Source organism: Umbelopsis ramanniana, assembly GCF_025399195.1.
Source record: "Umbelopsis ramanniana AG unplaced genomic scaffold K450scaffold_33, whole genome shotgun sequence".
In the NCBI taxonomy this organism is placed as follows: domain Eukaryota; kingdom Fungi; phylum Mucoromycota; class Umbelopsidomycetes; order Umbelopsidales; family Umbelopsidaceae; genus Umbelopsis; species Umbelopsis ramanniana.
This window is the reverse complement of record NW_026252119.1, coordinates 78,411-96,003: the sequence shown is the minus strand read 5'-3', so window position 1 is coordinate 96,003 and position 17,593 is coordinate 78,411. Positions and strand designations below refer to the sequence as shown.

At 43.6% G+C, this 17,593-nt stretch overlaps 8 protein-coding genes across 8 annotated transcripts; 5 read left to right on the top strand and 3 right to left on the bottom strand.

Moving 5' to 3' along the window:
- Positions 1 to 12: 12 nt before the first annotated feature.
- Positions 13 to 1,525, top strand: K450DRAFT_244299 (uncharacterized protein). Its single transcript, XM_051589557.1, has 4 exons — positions 13 to 431; positions 708 to 930; positions 1,118 to 1,185; positions 1,300 to 1,525. Exons 1-4 carry the CDS (start codon positions 294 to 296, stop codon positions 1,363 to 1,365), a joined length of 495 nt encoding a protein of 164 aa, XP_051443961.1. The 5' UTR covers positions 13 to 293; the 3' UTR covers positions 1,366 to 1,525.
- Positions 1,526 to 1,558: 33 nt separating this feature from the next.
- On the top strand, positions 1,559 to 3,556 carry K450DRAFT_288769 (uncharacterized protein; the record flags this gene model as incomplete). The annotated part of the gene is made up of 7 exons (XM_051593551.1): positions 1,559 to 1,612; positions 1,812 to 1,997; positions 2,067 to 2,279; positions 2,368 to 2,490; positions 2,560 to 2,745; positions 2,806 to 3,132; positions 3,247 to 3,556. The coding sequence occupies 7 exons, from the start codon at positions 1,559 to 1,561 to the stop codon at positions 3,346 to 3,348; spliced, it is 1,191 nt and encodes a 396-aa protein (XP_051443960.1). The 3' UTR covers positions 3,349 to 3,556.
- A 1,907-nt stretch (positions 3,557 to 5,463) lies between these two features.
- K450DRAFT_175686 (uncharacterized protein) lies at positions 5,464 to 6,318 on the top strand (the record flags this gene model as incomplete). Its single annotated transcript, XM_051584223.1, has 3 exons — positions 5,464 to 5,705; positions 5,772 to 5,948; positions 6,015 to 6,318. 3 exons carry the CDS (start codon positions 5,464 to 5,466, stop codon positions 6,316 to 6,318), a joined length of 723 nt encoding a protein of 240 aa, XP_051443959.1.
- Positions 6,319 to 7,785: 1,467 nt separating this feature from the next.
- On the top strand, positions 7,786 to 9,192 carry K450DRAFT_244279 (uncharacterized protein). Its single transcript, XM_051589556.1, has 4 exons — positions 7,786 to 8,045; positions 8,116 to 8,306; positions 8,372 to 8,901; positions 9,025 to 9,192. The coding sequence occupies exons 1-4, from the start codon at positions 7,793 to 7,795 to the stop codon at positions 9,068 to 9,070; spliced, it is 1,020 nt and encodes a 339-aa protein (XP_051443958.1). The 5' UTR covers positions 7,786 to 7,792; the 3' UTR covers positions 9,071 to 9,192.
- Positions 9,095 to 11,092, bottom strand: K450DRAFT_244273 (uncharacterized protein). The gene is made up of 8 exons (XM_051589555.1): positions 10,547 to 11,092; positions 10,430 to 10,461; positions 10,218 to 10,360; positions 10,047 to 10,149; positions 9,874 to 9,982; positions 9,762 to 9,804; positions 9,582 to 9,698; positions 9,095 to 9,517 (listed from the first exon to the last, which is right to left on the bottom strand). Exons 1-8 carry the CDS (start codon positions 10,721 to 10,723, stop codon positions 9,315 to 9,317), a joined length of 927 nt encoding a protein of 308 aa, XP_051443957.1. The 5' UTR covers positions 10,724 to 11,092; the 3' UTR covers positions 9,095 to 9,314.
- A 142-nt stretch (positions 11,093 to 11,234) lies between these two features.
- On the bottom strand, positions 11,235 to 13,370 carry K450DRAFT_272397 (uncharacterized protein; the record flags this gene model as incomplete). The annotated part of the gene is made up of 4 exons (XM_051593050.1): positions 11,235 to 12,169; positions 12,266 to 12,759; positions 12,826 to 13,088; positions 13,152 to 13,370. The coding sequence occupies 4 exons, from the start codon at positions 13,368 to 13,370 to the stop codon at positions 11,235 to 11,237; spliced, it is 1,911 nt and encodes a 636-aa protein (XP_051443956.1).
- A 99-nt stretch (positions 13,371 to 13,469) lies between these two features.
- On the top strand, positions 13,470 to 15,443 carry K450DRAFT_244265 (uncharacterized protein). The gene is made up of 5 exons (XM_051589554.1): positions 13,470 to 13,830; positions 13,909 to 14,160; positions 14,236 to 14,459; positions 14,525 to 14,872; positions 14,956 to 15,443. The coding sequence occupies exons 1-5, from the start codon at positions 13,582 to 13,584 to the stop codon at positions 15,362 to 15,364; spliced, it is 1,482 nt and encodes a 493-aa protein (XP_051443955.1). The 5' UTR covers positions 13,470 to 13,581; the 3' UTR covers positions 15,365 to 15,443.
- On the bottom strand, positions 15,425 to 17,329 carry K450DRAFT_244264 (uncharacterized protein). Its single transcript, XM_051589553.1, has 2 exons — positions 15,997 to 17,329; positions 15,425 to 15,929 (listed from the first exon to the last, which is right to left on the bottom strand). Exons 1-2 carry the CDS (start codon positions 17,304 to 17,306, stop codon positions 15,485 to 15,487), a joined length of 1,755 nt encoding a protein of 584 aa, XP_051443954.1. The 5' UTR covers positions 17,307 to 17,329; the 3' UTR covers positions 15,425 to 15,484.
- Positions 17,330 to 17,593: the final 264 nt, after the last annotated feature.

Genomic DNA, 17,593 nt, shown 5'->3' with positions numbered 1-17,593 from the left:
AAATGTGAGGGTGGAATATTTGTGACCACTATTTTTCGCGGAGCAAAAAAATTTGGCCCAAAGTGAACGAACAACTCATTGCATTTTTCTTTTCGAATCAGCCAGCATGGGTAAAACAAGAGAAACAGTGTCTAGCGACGACAGCGACATGGAAGATTCAATCACCAGGTAAGACTTTTTTCGCTCAATGACGGTAAATCCTTTCAAGCAATGTACAATTTCGGCCAAGCAAACGATTACCAACGTCAGTGTTACTGCTCTTGAGAAGGTTTTGTTATCTCTAACGAGCGATCATGATCATTTTCTTCTCAAACAGCTATCGACCTCCAGATATGTTCAAAATCGCCAATTCTACACACGCATCACCCTTTGATTACGAGCAACTCGCTGACGATGGCAAAGAACTCTGGCTTATTCGGGTACCTCATAACGTGAGTTTTTCCATCTACCTTATTGATCTCTTCTTATACCTTCTATGGGGGGTGTTTATTTGTGCATTCGGCTTTTGGAAAGGGCTGTTGACGACATCGAAGCTTTATTTTTTTTTTCTTGGGAAAAAATTACACTTCCTGTATATTTTTCAAATTGTGCAGGTGATTTTGAGCGGAATCAGGCAGGCGTGATCATGAACGATTAAGATAAAAAGGGTTGCGCAATTAATTGGAACACTAATTCGAAATCTCTTCTTCGTATCCACACCAATGCAGATTACTTCATCAGACCTTGTCGGAATGAAATTCAAGCTTCCAGGCGATCGCTCTCCTGGGAAGAGTCTCGGCAAACTTTCAAAACATTCGTCTTCGTACTCCATGTATCGCGTACCCGAGGCATTGGAAGAATCTGACGAGAACATCTTGTGTGGTGGCCAGGAAATGTCTGGATTCAGATGCTTGGTCCCGTACATGAAGAGAAAAGGCAAACTGGGATTTGGTAAGTTATTAGGGACGAGCGAGAGTGGAGTGGAGTTGACGGGACCGGTTTATTTTAATTTTATTCAGACGGGATGGGCGACCCTGCCGCTTGCCTGGTAGCCCCGGTCTGTTATGAATTGGGTTTTTTGTTGGGCATATCTTCACCTGACGTGAAATCGGTCTAATTTGGATGTCTTGTTTATTAGCACCAAAACCCATCAAGCATAAGCTCATTTTGGATGAAAAGGTTGAAATTCCAGACACCACTCAGATTGGAGAAGAGATAAAAAACACACCGTGGCCTATTCGAGAGCAGCCACAGGGTATGCAGATGCGATTCAAGCCCTATGGCTTCGATACTTGTGCCCCCGTGATTACCAAGAAGGAGAAGAAGCGGTCGCATGAGGCAGACTCGGACAAGAAATCCCACAAGAAGAAGAAGGCCTCTTCGTAAAAACAACCCCCTCCAATTTTCATCATTACCTCTCCATTACCTTTTGTTTTGCTCCATATTGCCCCAATGCATCATAGAAATTCCCAAATAAATAAGCAACCAAACTGAAAAACCCTGTAGAAAAATGCCGGTTGTAATGATTTAAAACTCCTACATTGATGAGGATTGCTTACCGTCTTCTTTCCCATAAGCCATGAACAAGATAAAGCCTGAGCAGCTGTTAGAGCTGGAGCAACCGTTTATAAAGGTAATAACTGTGACTTTTGAATACACATGACTCTTCTATACGACAGCGTGTCGCCCATTGTCGCTTGAAAAAGCAACGTCAAGATCCGTATGATTTGTACAACGCCATTATCCCATCAATCCTTTTGTCCGGAAGAATTAACATGCCCCTTTGCTATACACAATGAAAGATAATAACGCTAACTGCTTCGCATTAAAAGGTCCCTAACGAACAACTAAAGAAAACCCTCCGAAATCAGACCAAGTACCTTGAAAAAGAGATTACAAACATCAATGACAAGATTGAAGATTGCGTCAAAAAAGCGAAAGCCGACCGAATAACCTCCAGTCAAGCAACGACTATCATCGATGAACTATTAGTACGACTGAGAAAACTTGGCCGCAAGGTAGATAGATGGTTAACAAGTGTAACATCAGCTTTGGTCCACTAATCCGCTTTCAACATTTGCGTCTAGCTGGATGATATCAAGAAGGAAGAGCAACTATACACAACCAGGACAAAGATACGATTGGACCACCTGAAAAATACTTCACAAGTTGCCCCGACGGACAAGGAAGCATTTAACCGTTGGAGTAAGCTCAGACTTGATAGAGTCTTGGTTGATTACATGCTTCGCAAGGGGTTCAATGATACGGCAAAGAAGATGGCCGAAGACAGTGAAATAAGCGTAAGAGATCTCATTTTTTTTTTGATGTCACCTTTTTTCTTTTCTTTTTTTAAAATACTAAATGAAAATTGATCATTGGCGTTGACAGGAAATGGTGGATGTCGAGCTATTTGCACAGTCAGCGCGGATTGAAGAAGCATTGAAACAACATAGCTGTTCAGAATGTATACAGTGGTGCTCAGACAATCGGAATAGTCTAAAGAAATTGAAGGTTAGGCACTCAGTTATCTCTCTCTCACTCAATGATGTGATGTAACTGAACATATCGTGGAAATAATAGAGCACGCTGGAATTCAATTTGCGTTTGCAGGAGTACATTGAACTCGTCCGATTAGGAAAGAAGACGGAGGCGATTCAATATGTTCAAAAGTATCTATCGTCATGGTCAGAAAGCCACTTACGCCAGCTTGAACAAGCCATGGCATTATTAGCTTTTCCCAAGGACACTCTTTGCGAACCCTACAAGGTCAGATCAGATAGATAGAAACCCATGCATGCAGAACATTATTAACCGATATTCATACAGAGTTTATATGATTCTCGACGATGGAAAAAGCTCATTGATCAATTCAAGGCAGACAATTTTGCCCTTTGTTGCTTAACTTCTCAACCATTGCTTTCCATTACGTTACAGGCGGGCCTGTCAGCGCTTAAAACTCCGCAATGCCGACAGCATGAAGACAAGAACTTGAATTGCCCTGTATGCGATACAAGCACGTTGGGAGCGTTGGCAGAGAACCTTCCCTTGTCTCATCATGTCAACTCCAGTATTGTGTGTCGCCTCAGTGGAAAAAAGATCGACGAAAATAATCCACCCATGTTATTACCCAACGGACGGGTATACAGCCTTCAGGTAAGGCAAAAAGGAACATTCCATGACCATGTACAGTCACATGATGCGCTTTGCTTTTTTATTTTTATTTTTGTTTAATTAGCAAGGGTGATTGATTTGTTATCCTATTTGCAGGCTCTGGAAGAGATGGCCAGTAAGAACAATGGATACATTACATGTCCTCGAACTGGGGATACCTTTGAGCTGGTGGAGACTAGAAAACTGTACATTTCTTAGTTGTGATATGCGACACCACGTCTGCCGCATACGGCATTTTTGAAACTGTCCAAAGTGTAGCATTAGACAAACATACATATGGCAGTAGCAATAAAAACAACGAAATGAAGCCCTAGGTCTGCCTACCATAGTATTAATTTTGCCTGACTGTGAGAATTGACGTACGGGCCCATGACTTCACCCCCATGTCTTTGTAAACCCGACCATTCCAACTTGATCTTTCTTTACCCCATCTCCATTTTGCACAACTTGCCAACAGTGCTCCACTTTGTTTTATTTAACTGTCTCTGTAAATAAGGTCATAGCGAGCGTTATCAACTACAAACCAGTATGTATCCTGTTTGGATCTTTTTGGGCTCGTGCTCGGATTTTATTACTCAATTTTTATTTTTTTTCTTCCACAAAAGTAGCACTGACCAATCTGTCATTCTTCTCACCCATCACCCACACCACAGGCCCGCAGCTTTTTCCATTGTTGAAATTGGCTCAATCTAAATGGCCCCAATCCTTCTAAAGATTAAAGGAAACAAATCCTTTTCGCCATTCTCGAATTTGGATTCTGAGGAAGAGCTCTCCAAGACATGGCGTGTGTGTACAAAAGTAAAAGATTCGCTCGAAAATGGGTCCCGTCTTGAAAACTTGTCATGGCGTTTGTGGTTTTTACATCACTTACTCGTTGATGACACAAAGTCAAAGTCCCATTTCAAAAAGCTCTCGTCCAACACCACTCGGCAACTAGAAGGCGAAAAAGGCACCGCTTTATCTCAGCTTCCAGCTCCTAAAAAGTTCGATTTTGGCAACGGCAAGGACGGAGGCGCATCAGTCATTGCTCAGCGTAGAAAACAAAAAGAGAAACAAACTGTGTCGGATAGCGCCAAAAAGCGAAAGGCCGTTACCACCACTGCTCGATCACTGGTGTCGGACGCTATGTTTGGGGGTAACAGTCTCTCCACTATCAACTTTGCCGCCCCGCTTTCTCAACCCAACAACAAGAAAGAACCTACGAGAAAGGTGATGAAGACATCGGCTGATCAAACTCCATCACGAAGACCATTACCGCAACAGAAACCGCAAGAACAACAACACCTAAATACGCTCCAGCAACAACCGAAACCTTCAGCACAGACCATGCCAAACCAACAGCAGCAACAACAATTTAATTATCAGCAAAGTCAGAACCCTACGCTTTATTCAAACTATGGACTTGGATACGATTTACAGCAGCAACAACAACAGCAAATGCGACAAGTCACTGAAAATTTCGTTTTGCATCAGTATACTTCAGATCAAGCTGATAATCAAGTGGTTGAATTAGAGGATATTTTTGGGCCATTTGATATGCACGCTTTGTTAAGTTCGGACCCTGGACAACTTCCTATAGTTGAACTCCCCTTCGACAGTATGTTGACTGACCCCAATGGGTTCTCTCCCCTGTCGTCTGGGGCTCCATCTCCAAGTTATCGTACATCACCTATGGCTTCATCGAACACCATTGGGCAAACTTCATACTTCTACAAGAATAACAATGCCTCCGTATATCCAAACATGCAGCAACCTTCTGGACAACCCTCCATTCAAACCACCACCAACATGCATCTTCCTAATACTGGGCGATCAATGGCGATGACTACTCCCCAAAGCGTTCCAACAAGCCCCATCAGCCATACCTCTGTACGACCTCCACAGTACGCAAACAACTCCTCTGATGGATATAATGATGTGCAACCATCCAACTCGCAACCTCCACAGCAGCAAAATGCTATGTATGTGCCATCTACGATGCCCCCGCCGCCTCCTAGTGGTATGCAGAGCTCCAACATGTTGACACATGCATCCACGCCAAAAGGTTCAATAAACGACCGGTATTCATTAGGACTGACAGGGAAACAGGGAAGCTCAAGACCACTATATACCCAAAACCTGATGTACATAGATACAGACACTGCTAATGCCACGGCCGACTTCAACACCTCCAATTTTGCTCACCATCAACAGCAAGCTAGGCATAACAGCTTATCGGCGCCTACCACTCCATTATCCAGCGTACCTCCAACGTTGAATAATGCGTCATCATCTGGTCCACTGCAGTCTGTTATCCATCAGGTGCAGAGGCAGATGTCGCAACAACCCGTTTCGGCCCCTTCATCGCGGTCTGGCAGTAGAGCCAGTTCACCCACTTTAGACGTGAAAGCTGCTAAACGTGCGAGCGGAATTCGACCGACGGTGGCGTCGGCGTCGGTGAGCACAGATGGCGAATCCAGCAGCAAATCAGTGTGCTCTAATTGCGGAGCTACATCCACGCCTTTATGGCGACGATCTGCCAACGATGAGCTTTTATGTAATGCCTGTGGCTTATAGTAAGTGACACATATTTTGTTCAATGTTTAGATTCTCATGTGGGCTAATTCTGGCTTTTTTATTAGTTTAAAACTACACAATGCTCCCAGGCCCAAGAGTTTGAAACCGCATGTGGCGCGTAAGGATGCTCGTGGAGAGGAAGATATCATTCAACCCGTTTGCTCCAACTGCAACACTACAACAACACCACTTTGGCGACGAGATGACGATGGATCCACGCTCTGTAATGCTTGCGGCTTATAGTGAGTGGTTTTATTGGCACTTGACTTGATAAACCGAGAATGTGTCTAACCTCTCTTTTTCCTTAGCCTTAAACTCCATCACGAAAGGAGACCCCTTTCAATGAAAACTGATATCATCAAGAAAAGACAACGGTATGAAAATGGGCCTACAGCACCCAAAGCACGATCGTCACGAAAAGGTAATAAACAAGGGGATGATGGAGAAAACTCCAAGATGTCTCCTCCAAGCAATTCGGACGACAACGAATCTCCACCTGATTCATTTGAACAATCAGAGCACACCATGGACTACGCGTATCCATACTCCCAAGATGACAACGGCGACGATGCAGATGGAGCAGCAGGTAGCCTCGGCATGTCAAGCTACTAAGGCTCTTCTCGTTTTCCGTTTTCTTTTATTTCTCCAAAGCATTTTGTACAATTCCCCACAAATCCCTTCGTCTAGATACACTGCAATAGCATCGTTCTCTTCTTCCCTCACCATTTTTTTTCCATCAAATACTTATTCAAAATATTCCAATTCTATATAAAATGTCTATCGTATACGCATGACACACACACCTATTCAAAATGATGGTTCTAGCAATAAGCCGATTGCATTTTCGCACTGTTGGTAACTCGTTTTGCACTGCGTATCAGAGACCGTTGGAAGTCAGTCAGCGCTGGTGACCAGCAGTATTTTTGCTTAGCTTACGCAGAATCCGCTTAAACTTAGTAATTTGCCTTGTTCGACTCATCTTTCTGTATGTTCCACACTCATTCAAAAACGCGGCCAACTTCAACAACCGCCAGGAAACGCATTACCAGAGGTGGGTCAACTTTCTTAAGCGCAAGGTTGGGAGAACATGCAGCAAATGAAAGATTTTAAAGAGACCACACTGTAGAATGGTCTACTTGGTCGTTTTGAAACCATAGAGTAAGGACAACCGGCAGTTTGTTGTCTATGAAATGCGATGTATTGGACGTGGATACGTGTAGCTGTAGCAGTAAAGGAATTTCATCAGCGATTTGTTGATGCGCGATGCGAGAGTCCAACTATACATTGTTCGGCCGTGAGCGTACATAGATCTCATTTTATTTTTTTATTTATTTATGATCCACTTAATTCACATAAACGCAATTGTTTCATCTTGGCCATGAAGAATATTGAAGCAAAAAAAAAACCCCCCCCCGCTACCAAATGACCTGTCAGCGAGAAAATCAATTCATGTCCTCAAATAATAACAAATCCTACCTAAATGATACAGCGTTCATTCAAAGCTGAGGGTTGCATCAAAAGCAGTTACCTACAATGTATGTATAAGAAACAAGCCTATACTACTTTTACAGGCAATTCTGGATCCTTTCGTCCATGCATTGAATAGAACAAATGGTGACTCGTATACAAGCAAAAGCTGTTGTGGATGCAACTTTGCTTAACATAGACTTGATAAACCCAATGTAAATGCTTAATTCAGCACCGAGCGATACTCCATCTGCAGTACCATCTATTTTACCATGTAATCTATGGTCAATATCGTGTTTGGCAGAGCCAGTGGTTACAAGGCTGCTGATTTCAGCTACTCCCTCTTTTTTTATCATTTCGTTCAGTAGTGAGCGAATTCATGATGTGACTTCCATCTGAACAACGAACCGAATTGGGGAAATTAATGATTGCTTCACTAGAAACACATGCGCGTTGTTGGCAAAAAATAAAATAAAATCTACTATACTACGCGCAGACGTTCTCCAATTTTACCGTTAATTGCACATTGTAGTCTAATGCATACATAAATTGAATAAGTTCCTTTCATCTGCTTTAATTTTTTCAATTTGCTCTTGGAATAAAATCAAAGGTGTTGGAGATGACAAACACAAAATCAAAAAAGTTAAAACGCCGACGTTCTGAGATATTTTCTCCCCTTGCCTGTCCCGCAATTGACTTTCAATCTCTTTGTTCTCTCACACACATGACAGCCGTGCAAAGTAACATTGAAGAAAAATACATGTTCGACCAAGGAGTCGACACCAAGTTCTTAGGAGAGTCCAAGTCTGGTGCCTCTATCTACACCGGAAACCTCTTGGCCCAATTCTGTATCGGCTCTGTACCTAATGGAGGTAAGGAACAACGTCTTCCCCACAATAACCCATTCTTCTTGCTAGAGTGCTGACCCGATCGTGTTCGTAGGATATGTTGCTTCGGTCATGATGAATTCTGTCATGCAACATTATAGCAAACGTCACCAGAAGGACCCTATTGCCATGAATTGTTTCTACACCACCAAGACAAAAATTGGTCCCTGTATCGTCGAAGTAGAAGACTTCAAGCGAAGCAGCAAAGGCTACTGCTTGTCTCGAGTGTTACTGAAGCAACCCAATGTACGCAATTCCACAATATGCATGACTGTATGATGGCACTGATTAACCTACTTCTTTTTTTCTAGGATGCTTCTGCTGGACCTTTGGAATCCGTTGACAACTACAACCCAGATGCATATACCCTTAACGTAACTGCTATCTTTACATTTGGAAACTTTGCCGCAGAGCAAGGTGTGAACCATATCTACAAGCCGGCATCACCGCCTGTTCGGGGGGAACTTCAACCTATGCCCTGGCGCTTCATGAACGACGTTGTGGAAGGAGAGTCTGATTTGACTGTTTTCCCAGCTAATAAACAAGTCCCAGGACGACCCGAGCTGCGACATGTTGCACGATTCAAAGATCAGCGACCTATTGATTTCACCAGCTTGGCATTCTGGTGCGATATGATCGTCCCACCTCCCATGAATCTCGGCCCATCCATCCTCGGCGGAGAAGTCTGGGCTCCCACCATGCAGCTGGAATTGATCTTCAAAGCTGTTCCCAAAGGCAAGGAGGTGTTGTGCAACTTTATCTCACGATATATTATCAATGGTCGCTACGAAATGGATGGCGAAATCTTTGATGAGGACGGTAAGCTGTTGGCTTTGACAAGGTACGTTTTGGCAGTGTTCCTTTTTTTTTTTTTTTTTTTTCTTTTCCTTTGTGGCATGAAATTGTCTGCCCGGAAGGGGAGTTACATCAACTTGACCTTCTCTAACCCAATTCATTTCAACAGACACCAGTGCCTTGTTGTCCCATGGTCCCGAAACACAAAGCTGTAAATTCTAGACAAATCACACATTATAACCATTAATCAATAAAAATGAGTCTGTGTGTTCTCATGTATTGTATCATAAGAGTCTATCTTTTGGCACCCGTTGCACATGTAACTGGATTCGCTTGCTAGTGGTCGTCCATAGGTATAAGTTATATTAAATAGTTCTCGCAGTGTTTCGTCTACACACAATCTATATAGCAAATACAAAGTATCTCAATACGTTACTGATATCCCTTGGCTTTCTCATATTAGTTGTCGCTAGGGCGTTGGGCAATATAGCCCCAAAGTGGAATGGAGGCCTTGTTGGGACCCATGTTTGCAGCCGCCTTATGGACCAATCTCTTGTATTCTTCAATGTCAACGCTCATTTGGGCAGCCATGAACGGAGCCATACCTAACAGCACTTCTTTGTAAACGTCGCCAGTCGCAATGTCGGCAGGTGTTCCGTGTCCTGAAAAAGGTTGGATGAGTGATTGGCGCATAAGAATGTAAAACAAACAATCCTATTTGCTTACCCAAGGGTAACTCGATAGCCTGTTTGTGAAGCACCTTGAAATTCTCTTGCTCCAGGACAACATCAAGCTGTGACGCCATATCTGGATTTTGCTGTTTCTTGCGGACAAGTTGAGCCACTAGAAGAACCAATGATGAGCGGTGGCAAGAAATGGACATTCTATGGAAAACGGATTACTTACTATTTGTGCGAATAACCAGCATTTCAGGATCAGTTGTATTCAGCTGAACGAAAGCAAACGCTCTGTTAACAAAAAAGTAAGCCATTCATTCGGTTTTCCATAGCATACTTACCAATGGGCAGCCTTCTGTGATTTGGAAAATACCGCCGGGCTTTAGAGAATTGTAAATGTTCCTGAACGCTATTTCCCATTCAGATTCTCGGAGAGCAACTGTCAGAAGTCTTGAAATGCAAATCAGTTGGCTATACCAATCACTCCTTACAACTCAATTGGAAAAGTCCATACCTAACGTGTATGAAGTCAAACTTGAAATCGAAAGGAAGAGGTTCCAAGACATTAGCAACCTGAAATTGCAAATTACGAGGATGGATAGCTTGGGGGAAAGTATCTAAGAAAAACATAACATGAGACGATTGGAGAGCGCAAGCAATTGTATGCCATGTTGTAGAAATCAACCTGTGATATCAACGCCATAAAAGTTGCTATTAGGATATTCCGTAGCCAAGTCCATGAGCCAAGTACCAGGCCCACAGCCTATGTCCAGCACCTTAAGATCTTTTTCAAAGAGCTTTACAGTGAATTCTGGCTTCAGCAGATTGCTAAAAGTCGGAGTCAATTGCAAAGGTTCAGACAAAACGTCATATTCATCCATGGACGCATTGGCTTACCCTCCAAATTTTTCTTTCAACAAATAGTGTTGCTAAAGCGGTCGATCAAATGTCAGTAAAATGGGGGGAATTAGAAACTCCACCATTCGGGCAATGCCTATCTGCATGTCATCTCACCTCATGCAGACGATCCTTTTCTCGATCATCTTTAGGTAGCACATAAGTACTGGCTTCTACGTTATGGTACTCTCTATCTGCCATAACTCGGGTTCTCGAGGCCGTGCCAGTACTGGACGTAACAGCCTTCGTGGGAGGCTTGCTGGCGATTTGCGACTTGGATGTGCAGCTCCCCATTGGCAATGAACAAAGTGGAATAAACCCTTTTGAACTGGTCGCCAAATTTGAATGGATGACACAAGAACGCTGGTTACATTTTTTTCCTTTGTGTGGCCCGAGTGCCTCAATTCACGGTTTGTGCTACACGCGGAATTAGGGATCATGTTTGGTCAATTCAAGCTATCTGTGTTGACGAAGGCCGCGGCAAGTGTAATGTATACGACCGATATCATGTCAGGGACTAATGTCATGAATGTAAGGGTTCATTGAGAAGATGTTTTTGGGGCAAAGGGGTGTCCAGGATTTTTTGGGCAAAATGGTATCCAGACAGACACATGGAAACTTTGATCAATTCGTGATCAAAACTCTAAAATTTCCAATATCGACAGCAACGTTGACATCCATGCATTTTTTATGTTCATAAGAAAGAGATGGAGAGATGATATATATATATATATAATATAAGAGTGTTCGGGTGGAAAAATGTAAAGTATCATGGTATAACATTTATAATGTGGAGACTAGGCACTTAACACCATGTAAAGTATGGGTTGTTCTTTTCTACGAACTCAATGCGTTCTACTGTTATGTGCGCCTTTTTCAAGGACGGATGTAATTTTGAATCCTTTTGAATGGCAGGTCTAACGCTCTTACTTACTCTATCCAACGAAAAACTTCGCCGAAGTCGGTCATTCCAGCGCTTCTTGGGTGAACCACTCCCTTGGCTGATGGAAGATGAAGTGAATTCGTCTTGGGCCATTTGCTGATCCAAAGCTCGGGCTGGTACTATTTCTGGATCGCTCAGCGCACCAACATCATCGTCCGGATCTTCATCTGGACTTTTCGGTCCAATGCCTTGATCAAACGTAGGTCTTGGAGCTTGTGTATCCATGGCATCGCTGGATGATGTACGTGCGTCAATGATTTGCTGATCCCATTCAATGAGAAGATCTTCCTCCCAAACAACACATCGTTTACGAGTGACAAGATCGAGGATGCCAGCCGAGGGATCTCGCAATGTTTGCACGATGTTCCAACCTTGGCCCTTTAACACCGCCAACTGCCGTTCAAACATGCGTGGCTCGAAATCAGAATCCAAAGAAAAAAGTCGATGGAGGTCACGAACAGTTCCTTCCCACCATTCTGGATCAGAAAGCATAGGCAAAAGCCTTTTTCTTGTTTCGACAGAGATAGGTTGTACCAAGAGTGCATGAGGGAGCGAAAGCCAGGCGTATGGGTAAGATCTCCATTGGTCAGGGTGCTTGAACGGAAATGCCAGGCCGTTATCGATTGCAGCGACATGTAGGTGAGATTCATCCAAATTGAAGGTGGGGGTGGTGTTGTCATTAGTCATTATTGGGCTATTGCCGTAAGCATTAGCTGATTGAGATCCATTTGATCGAGTGAGCCGAACGCTATCCTCCTCCTCACAGTAGCGGATCATCCAATTATCCGTGCCACGATCTAAAAGTGATTCGAAAGGAACGTTCAAATCCAGTTAATGTACGATTCTTACTTACCCGGCTCGCCCCCTTAATTATAAGGAAAATTAAATGTTACCTGTATTTCGAATGAGATAGTCCAAGATAGCAAGGTTTTCAAATTCTCGCTTGAATTGTTGTTGTAATTTCCGCGTCCATTGAAATACTTTTTTCCCTTGGAAATATTGAAATTGCGGATCCTGGTGCTGCATTTCTTGTTGATTTTCTTCGTCGTCATCCTCATTACTACCCAAACAGCTAAATACAGCACTTCTTTTTTTGGACAGAGATCGGCTGTTGGAATAGAAAGCATCAGGTGGAAAGGGGTGATTTCGCAGAAACATACTGGCATCGTTGAAGTCGTTTAGGAAGCATTGAAAACTACCAATTTTGGAGGGGAGTGGGCGTGGTGAGGGTTTACGAGGATCGTTTGCCTTTCTATCCCCACGGTCATAGTGAAATGTTGGTGACGACATATGAATTACATCGGTAAACGGCACAATGTTCAATTGCAACCTGCGGTCAATTAACGACGTAGCTGCCTCTGACATGTATCCCAAGTTGGGTATCAAGCTGCAGGAGGATATGCATTGAGCAAATAATGAAAAGTGATGAGTGCCAGTGAGTAATGTGTCTTACCAGCTACGACCAAAGCAACACGGAAAGAGGTTTCTGTGAACCCATTTTGTCCATTTTGGGTTCAGATGGCCGTAGGGTTCTTCGTTTTTGGGCTTAAAGACACCTACAATTTTGCCTGAGGTATCTCGACAAAAGTAAGAACCCGAAGAACCTTGGCTAATACGAGTAGGATACATGGAATTATCAATAGCTTCTTGCACTGAATGAATAACTTCCATATAGCCTTCCTTTGTCAAAGGCGGAAGGTGATTCCAGGTAAGCGTCTACATAGGTGAAAAGGTCAATATCAACCTCACACATCCATCCATAAATAAAAGGCCACTTACCATGGGGTTGGAGTTCTCTTGCGTCCCATGTTTGGTGAACACAGACTTGTACACACCCTTGTCTTGCGATTTCCCGACTTCATTGTCGGAACGTTGCCGACGTTTGCGACGGCTAAGTACGATGGTCCAGCCTTTTTCGTCATCCGACGGTAGAGAGTCACCATTCTCAATATCGCCTAGAATAGCTGGAGGTAACGGTGCATAAGGAGCAGAAGACATTTTGTTGGTTTTGAGTCCGGCTGCTGAGAGTCTGCGCTTGATAAAACGTTTCGTCTTGTAAGGGAGACTACGGTGTGTTTTAGTGGAGGAGGAGTGTAGTAGTAAGTTATCAGAGGAAGACCTAAAGACTGAACGGCTCTTTAAAAGATCAGATTGCGAAGTTCCATCGTTAGTTGGTAATGGCTGATAGCCGTTGTTTCTCGACAAACGCATGAAAATTCCTGGGGAGCGCCAAGTCAGGCTCGCCTTGGCATGTCAAAATGAAAAATTCCAAAGGAAACCAGTCCAACTGTATTTTTCGGCTGGCCCAACCTCCATGCAACGAATTCAACCGGTGAAGAGGGTCATTGAAACTAGACCGGTGCGCGGTATGCGCGATCGGTTTGGGGTGGATGCTCTTAAATATAACCACGTATGCGCTATCGCACAATCGGTAGCCAACCTTTATGGATTCCAACCCGTATGTTGAAGGAAAGAAAGGACTATTGCGCGAATTCAACTCTATAGGTCTAACATACCGTATTATACATCGCTGCAGGTAGCAACACCAATCCTAGAACATGCTAGCGTGTTTGAACGCACGTTAGGCGAAGATTCAGACATTATTGGCAAAGAGTTGTATACGTTCAAGGACAAGAGCGGTGACCAATTGACCATGCGCCCTGAAGGAACGGCTGGTGCTGCGCGGGCGTTGTTGAGCAACAACTTGACAAATAGCTTACCCGTTAAGTGGTATTATCATGGGCCAATGTTCAGGCACGAACGTCCGCAAAAGGGCCGATTCAGACAAGTAAGTTTACTACTGAAAGGATTGACTTTTTAACATCCCTTACTGACCAAAGCTCTCCTTATCTACCTTGTATAGTTCGAACAAATCGGTGTAGAATATTTTGGCAGCAGGAATGTTTCATCCGATGTAGAGACAATCGCCATGGCTGCCACATTTCTGAAGAAGCTGAGTCTCTACGACAAGGTTGAACTCAACCTGAATACGCTAGGAGACTCTGAATCCCGAGCAAATTACCGGTCCGTCTTGACCGAGTTCTTAACAAGTCATAAACAAAGCCTGAGCGAGGATAGTGTTCGCAGGTAAAGATGTCAAATGTAACTGAACGGGATTTTACTAGTTTGAGAAGGCTAATTTGATGTAAAAGGCTATCGACAAATCCACTTCGGGTACTGGATTCGAAACACCCTGACGATGCGCCGATCGTCGCCCAATCACCTCGACTATCAGAGTATCTTTCAGCACCATCGCGGGATCGATTCGAACAGCTTTTAGAAAATCTGACTAGCCTTGGTATAGCGTACACGCTTAATTCTAACCTTGTACGAGGATTAGATTACTATCAAGATACTGTCTTTGAGTTTATATATCGAGGTGCCAATAATGACGATACCGATAGCCTCGGTGCGCAACAAGGAACTGTTTTAGCGGGCGGTCGATATGATGGTCTGGTCAAGCTCATGAGTGGTGGCAAAACGGATGTACCTGGCATAGGGTAAATGTTGTTCGTCGGCGAAAATGGGTGTAAGATTTGTTATTTTGATTCTGACGATGCTCGTTTTTTATCATGTTGTATAGATGGGCTGCAGGCATAGATAGACTTACGATGTTGCTGGAAAACAAAGGCTTTGAGCATAGCCAACGACCGGTGGTCATCATCACTATTACCGAAGACGACACAGACTTCAACCGACGCCTAGATCAGCGGGCTTTGCAGTTGGCGCATAAATTCAGGACCGAGCTCCTTATACCTACTGTTATTCAGCATAGAGAGGAAGGAGCACAGAGCCAACGGGTCGATAAATTATTGACAAAAGTGTTGAAAACCTTACCAGGGGCACGTTACGTCGTCTTCTTGGGTCGTCAGGAGCTTGAAGATAGCAGCGACCTCATCAATTATCGAGATCTTACGCAAAGAACGCAAGCCACTGTACCATTAAGTAGCATTGCATCTAGTTTTAAATCACACTCACAGGATAGCGCATAAATTCAGCCATATAGACGTGGTTTGTACTTTAAACTGTTTAGAATAATGGAAAAAGGAGAAATAGATATTACAAAAGTTATTATTTTTGATAATTTCTTTACGAGGAATGGGATGCCAATGTTAGTAGCACTTTGCAGCATGTCGTCGTAAACAGATACCGCAAAAATCGTGCCTGCCGCATTTTTTGCAAGTGATACGACACCGTCTGCAAACGCTTCTCCCTGAACCACACATACACTTGTCCAAACCACTTTCGTGCGCACACCCTCGAGATACACACCACTGTGCTCGACAGCCACCGATACAGAGAATTAAATCATCTCGTGGGCATGACAAGAGGCCACACCGAGAACAGATATTACTTCGAAGTTGACCACCTTCATCCGATTGGCACCGCTCATGATAATTGGAGTTGCATTTTTGGCAAATGGGACCAGACCGATTACCAGGACAACTGGGCTGATTGCACACTGGGTATACCTCCTGGCATCGCCCACATGTGTCAGACGTATCCAATTTATAACTGGCATTACAAGTTGCTTGACCGCATGCGCGTGTATGACACCTACAAGATAAAATCATCATCATGAGCTTGGGTTTTTTTCCTTTCATTCCAATAAACAGCCAGTTACCTTTCGCATTGTGGTGCACAAGAAGAACATTTCTTTAGCACTACTGGGCCACAGAAAGTACAGTCGAACATAGGCTTGGCATGACCTCGATCGCATGCTCCACAGAGGTAAGTGTCAAATTTGATATCATGTCCAGCAAGTCCTCTCAGGGATAACCCTATCAAGCCAATATCTTGTCCATATGTTTCTGACTTGACAACCAAAAATGCTCCAGGCACATCTCCTCTGCGAAGTATACTGCCGAATTCTACGCTTCGCAAGTGTGGTATTCTTATTCGTTCCTGTCCTCTGGCTGCGTTTCGCCTTGCTAATAAATTGGCAAGAGGATAACTGTGAACATCCCAACATTTCTGCAGTGATATATGTCGAAGTCCAGTGAAGTGTTCAAACGTGTACATCACCGTCAACTCTTGTATTTTAGTAGAGTCATAGATGATGGTGTGTACGGTATGTAGAAAGTTATGTCGTTTCAAGAAGCTAGCCAGAGCGAGCACAAAGCGATGGTCTATAAGGTACTGATAATGCGGTAAAAACGAGATGACACCAAAGGCTTTGGCTTGTGGTGTGTCCAATACAGCGATTAAATTCTTGCTGATTCTTGCCATTAAGTAGATGACAGACCGAACATCCAAATATTCACATATACGAGTAAGAATAGGTAAAGGCATCGCCTCTAAGGATGATTCCTTCAAATGGATTTTCTTTTTATACAGTGGGTTTGCAACTGGGGCGTACGATCGAGATTCTGCAGATCCTGTTTTAGATATGATTGACGACTTCCTTGACATTGATTTTGCTGGAAGTTTAGGAACTTGTTTGGTAGTAGGTGAGACGGCTAACCGATCAACAGCAGCGATGAGATTGACGTCGGAAGCCGGTGAAAATGATATAGGCGTCGGCGGTACGGATTTTTTTTGTAGACTAAATGGGCTTTGTGATGTTGCGGTTTCTCGCAGAAACGACGCCAACCCGGGCGAAGATTTATTGTCAAGGCGTGCGTATGCCAATATCGTACTTTTATCAGGTTGTCGGATATGGCCATTACTATTTTTTTCTGGCTGAGGTTGGGATGGCGGTTGGGGTGGGATGTGCGATCTTGGTTTTTCAACTTTAGATGAGGTGGTTGAGATTTGTGCAGTTTGACGAACATAATTCTGATCCTCGGGGCAAAGACGATCGAGGGGAATGGCCACAATGCCACCATGAGGTTTGATGAGCTTGACCTTGGTGTTCTGGAAAAGTCCACCAAAGGATGCTTGAGCAGCAAATTTGCCATCAATTCCTCTCCAAGAGCGCACCTCGCTGCTCATATATATTTGTGTTTTGACAGAAGAGGGGGAACGAGTAAGAGAACTGGTAATTCTTCTACCGAAATTTTCGAACTGGGGCAGCCACCGGACCTTCTATTCAGGGAAGTGGATATTTTCGTTTTCCAGGAACCGTTGATCGTTGCAAATTTGTCTATTTTTGTTTTCAGCAAGCGCTTGGTTCATGAAAAGAACGGAACGCAACGCTTCTACAAGATACCATTCGCCTAGTGTGTGACCATCTGAAGCCTGATAAAGCATACCGGATGACCTTGTAACGGTCTCTAAGT

Coding starts and splice junctions, on each gene's coding strand:
- K450DRAFT_244299 (XM_051589557.1), top strand. CDS start 294: ATGATCATTTTCTTCTCAAACAGCTATCGACCTCCAGATATGTTCAAA. Junction 432..707: donor TTATTCGGGTACCTCATAAC/GTGAGTTTTTCC, acceptor ACACCAATGCAG/ATTACTTCATCAGACCTTGT. Junction 1,186..1,299: donor TTCCAGACACCACTCAGATT/GGAGAAGAGATA, acceptor ACCAAGAAGGAG/AAGAAGCGGTCGCATGAGGC.
- K450DRAFT_244273 (XM_051589555.1), bottom strand. CDS start 10,723: ATGGGGAGCTGCACATCCAAGTCGCAAATCGCCAGCAAGCCTCCCACG. Junction 10,462..10,546: donor AAAAGGATCGTCTGCATGAG/GTGAGATGACAT, acceptor CGACCGCTTTAG/CAACACTATTTGTTGAAAGA. Junction 9,983..10,046: donor TTTGACTTCATACACGTTAG/GTATGGACTTTT, acceptor TTGCATTTCAAG/ACTTCTGACAGTTGCTCTCC.
- K450DRAFT_244279 (XM_051589556.1), top strand. CDS start 7,793: ATGACAAACACAAAATCAAAAAAGTTAAAACGCCGACGTTCTGAGATA. Junction 8,046..8,115: donor CGGCTCTGTACCTAATGGAG/GTAAGGAACAAC, acceptor TCGTGTTCGTAG/GATATGTTGCTTCGGTCATG. Junction 8,902..9,024: donor AAGCTGTTGGCTTTGACAAG/GTACGTTTTGGC, acceptor TCATTTCAACAG/ACACCAGTGCCTTGTTGTCC.
- K450DRAFT_244265 (XM_051589554.1), top strand. CDS start 13,582: ATGAAAATTCCTGGGGAGCGCCAAGTCAGGCTCGCCTTGGCATGTCAA. Junction 14,161..14,235: donor AAAAGGGCCGATTCAGACAA/GTAAGTTTACTA, acceptor TACCTTGTATAG/TTCGAACAAATCGGTGTAGA. Junction 14,460..14,524: donor AGCGAGGATAGTGTTCGCAG/GTAAAGATGTCA, acceptor TTGATGTAAAAG/GCTATCGACAAATCCACTTC.
- K450DRAFT_244264 (XM_051589553.1), bottom strand. CDS start 17,306: ATGAGCAGCGAGGTGCGCTCTTGGAGAGGAATTGATGGCAAATTTGCT. Junction 15,930..15,996: donor TGTGCACCACAATGCGAAAG/GTAACTGGCTGT, acceptor TTTATCTTGTAG/GTGTCATACACGCGCATGCG.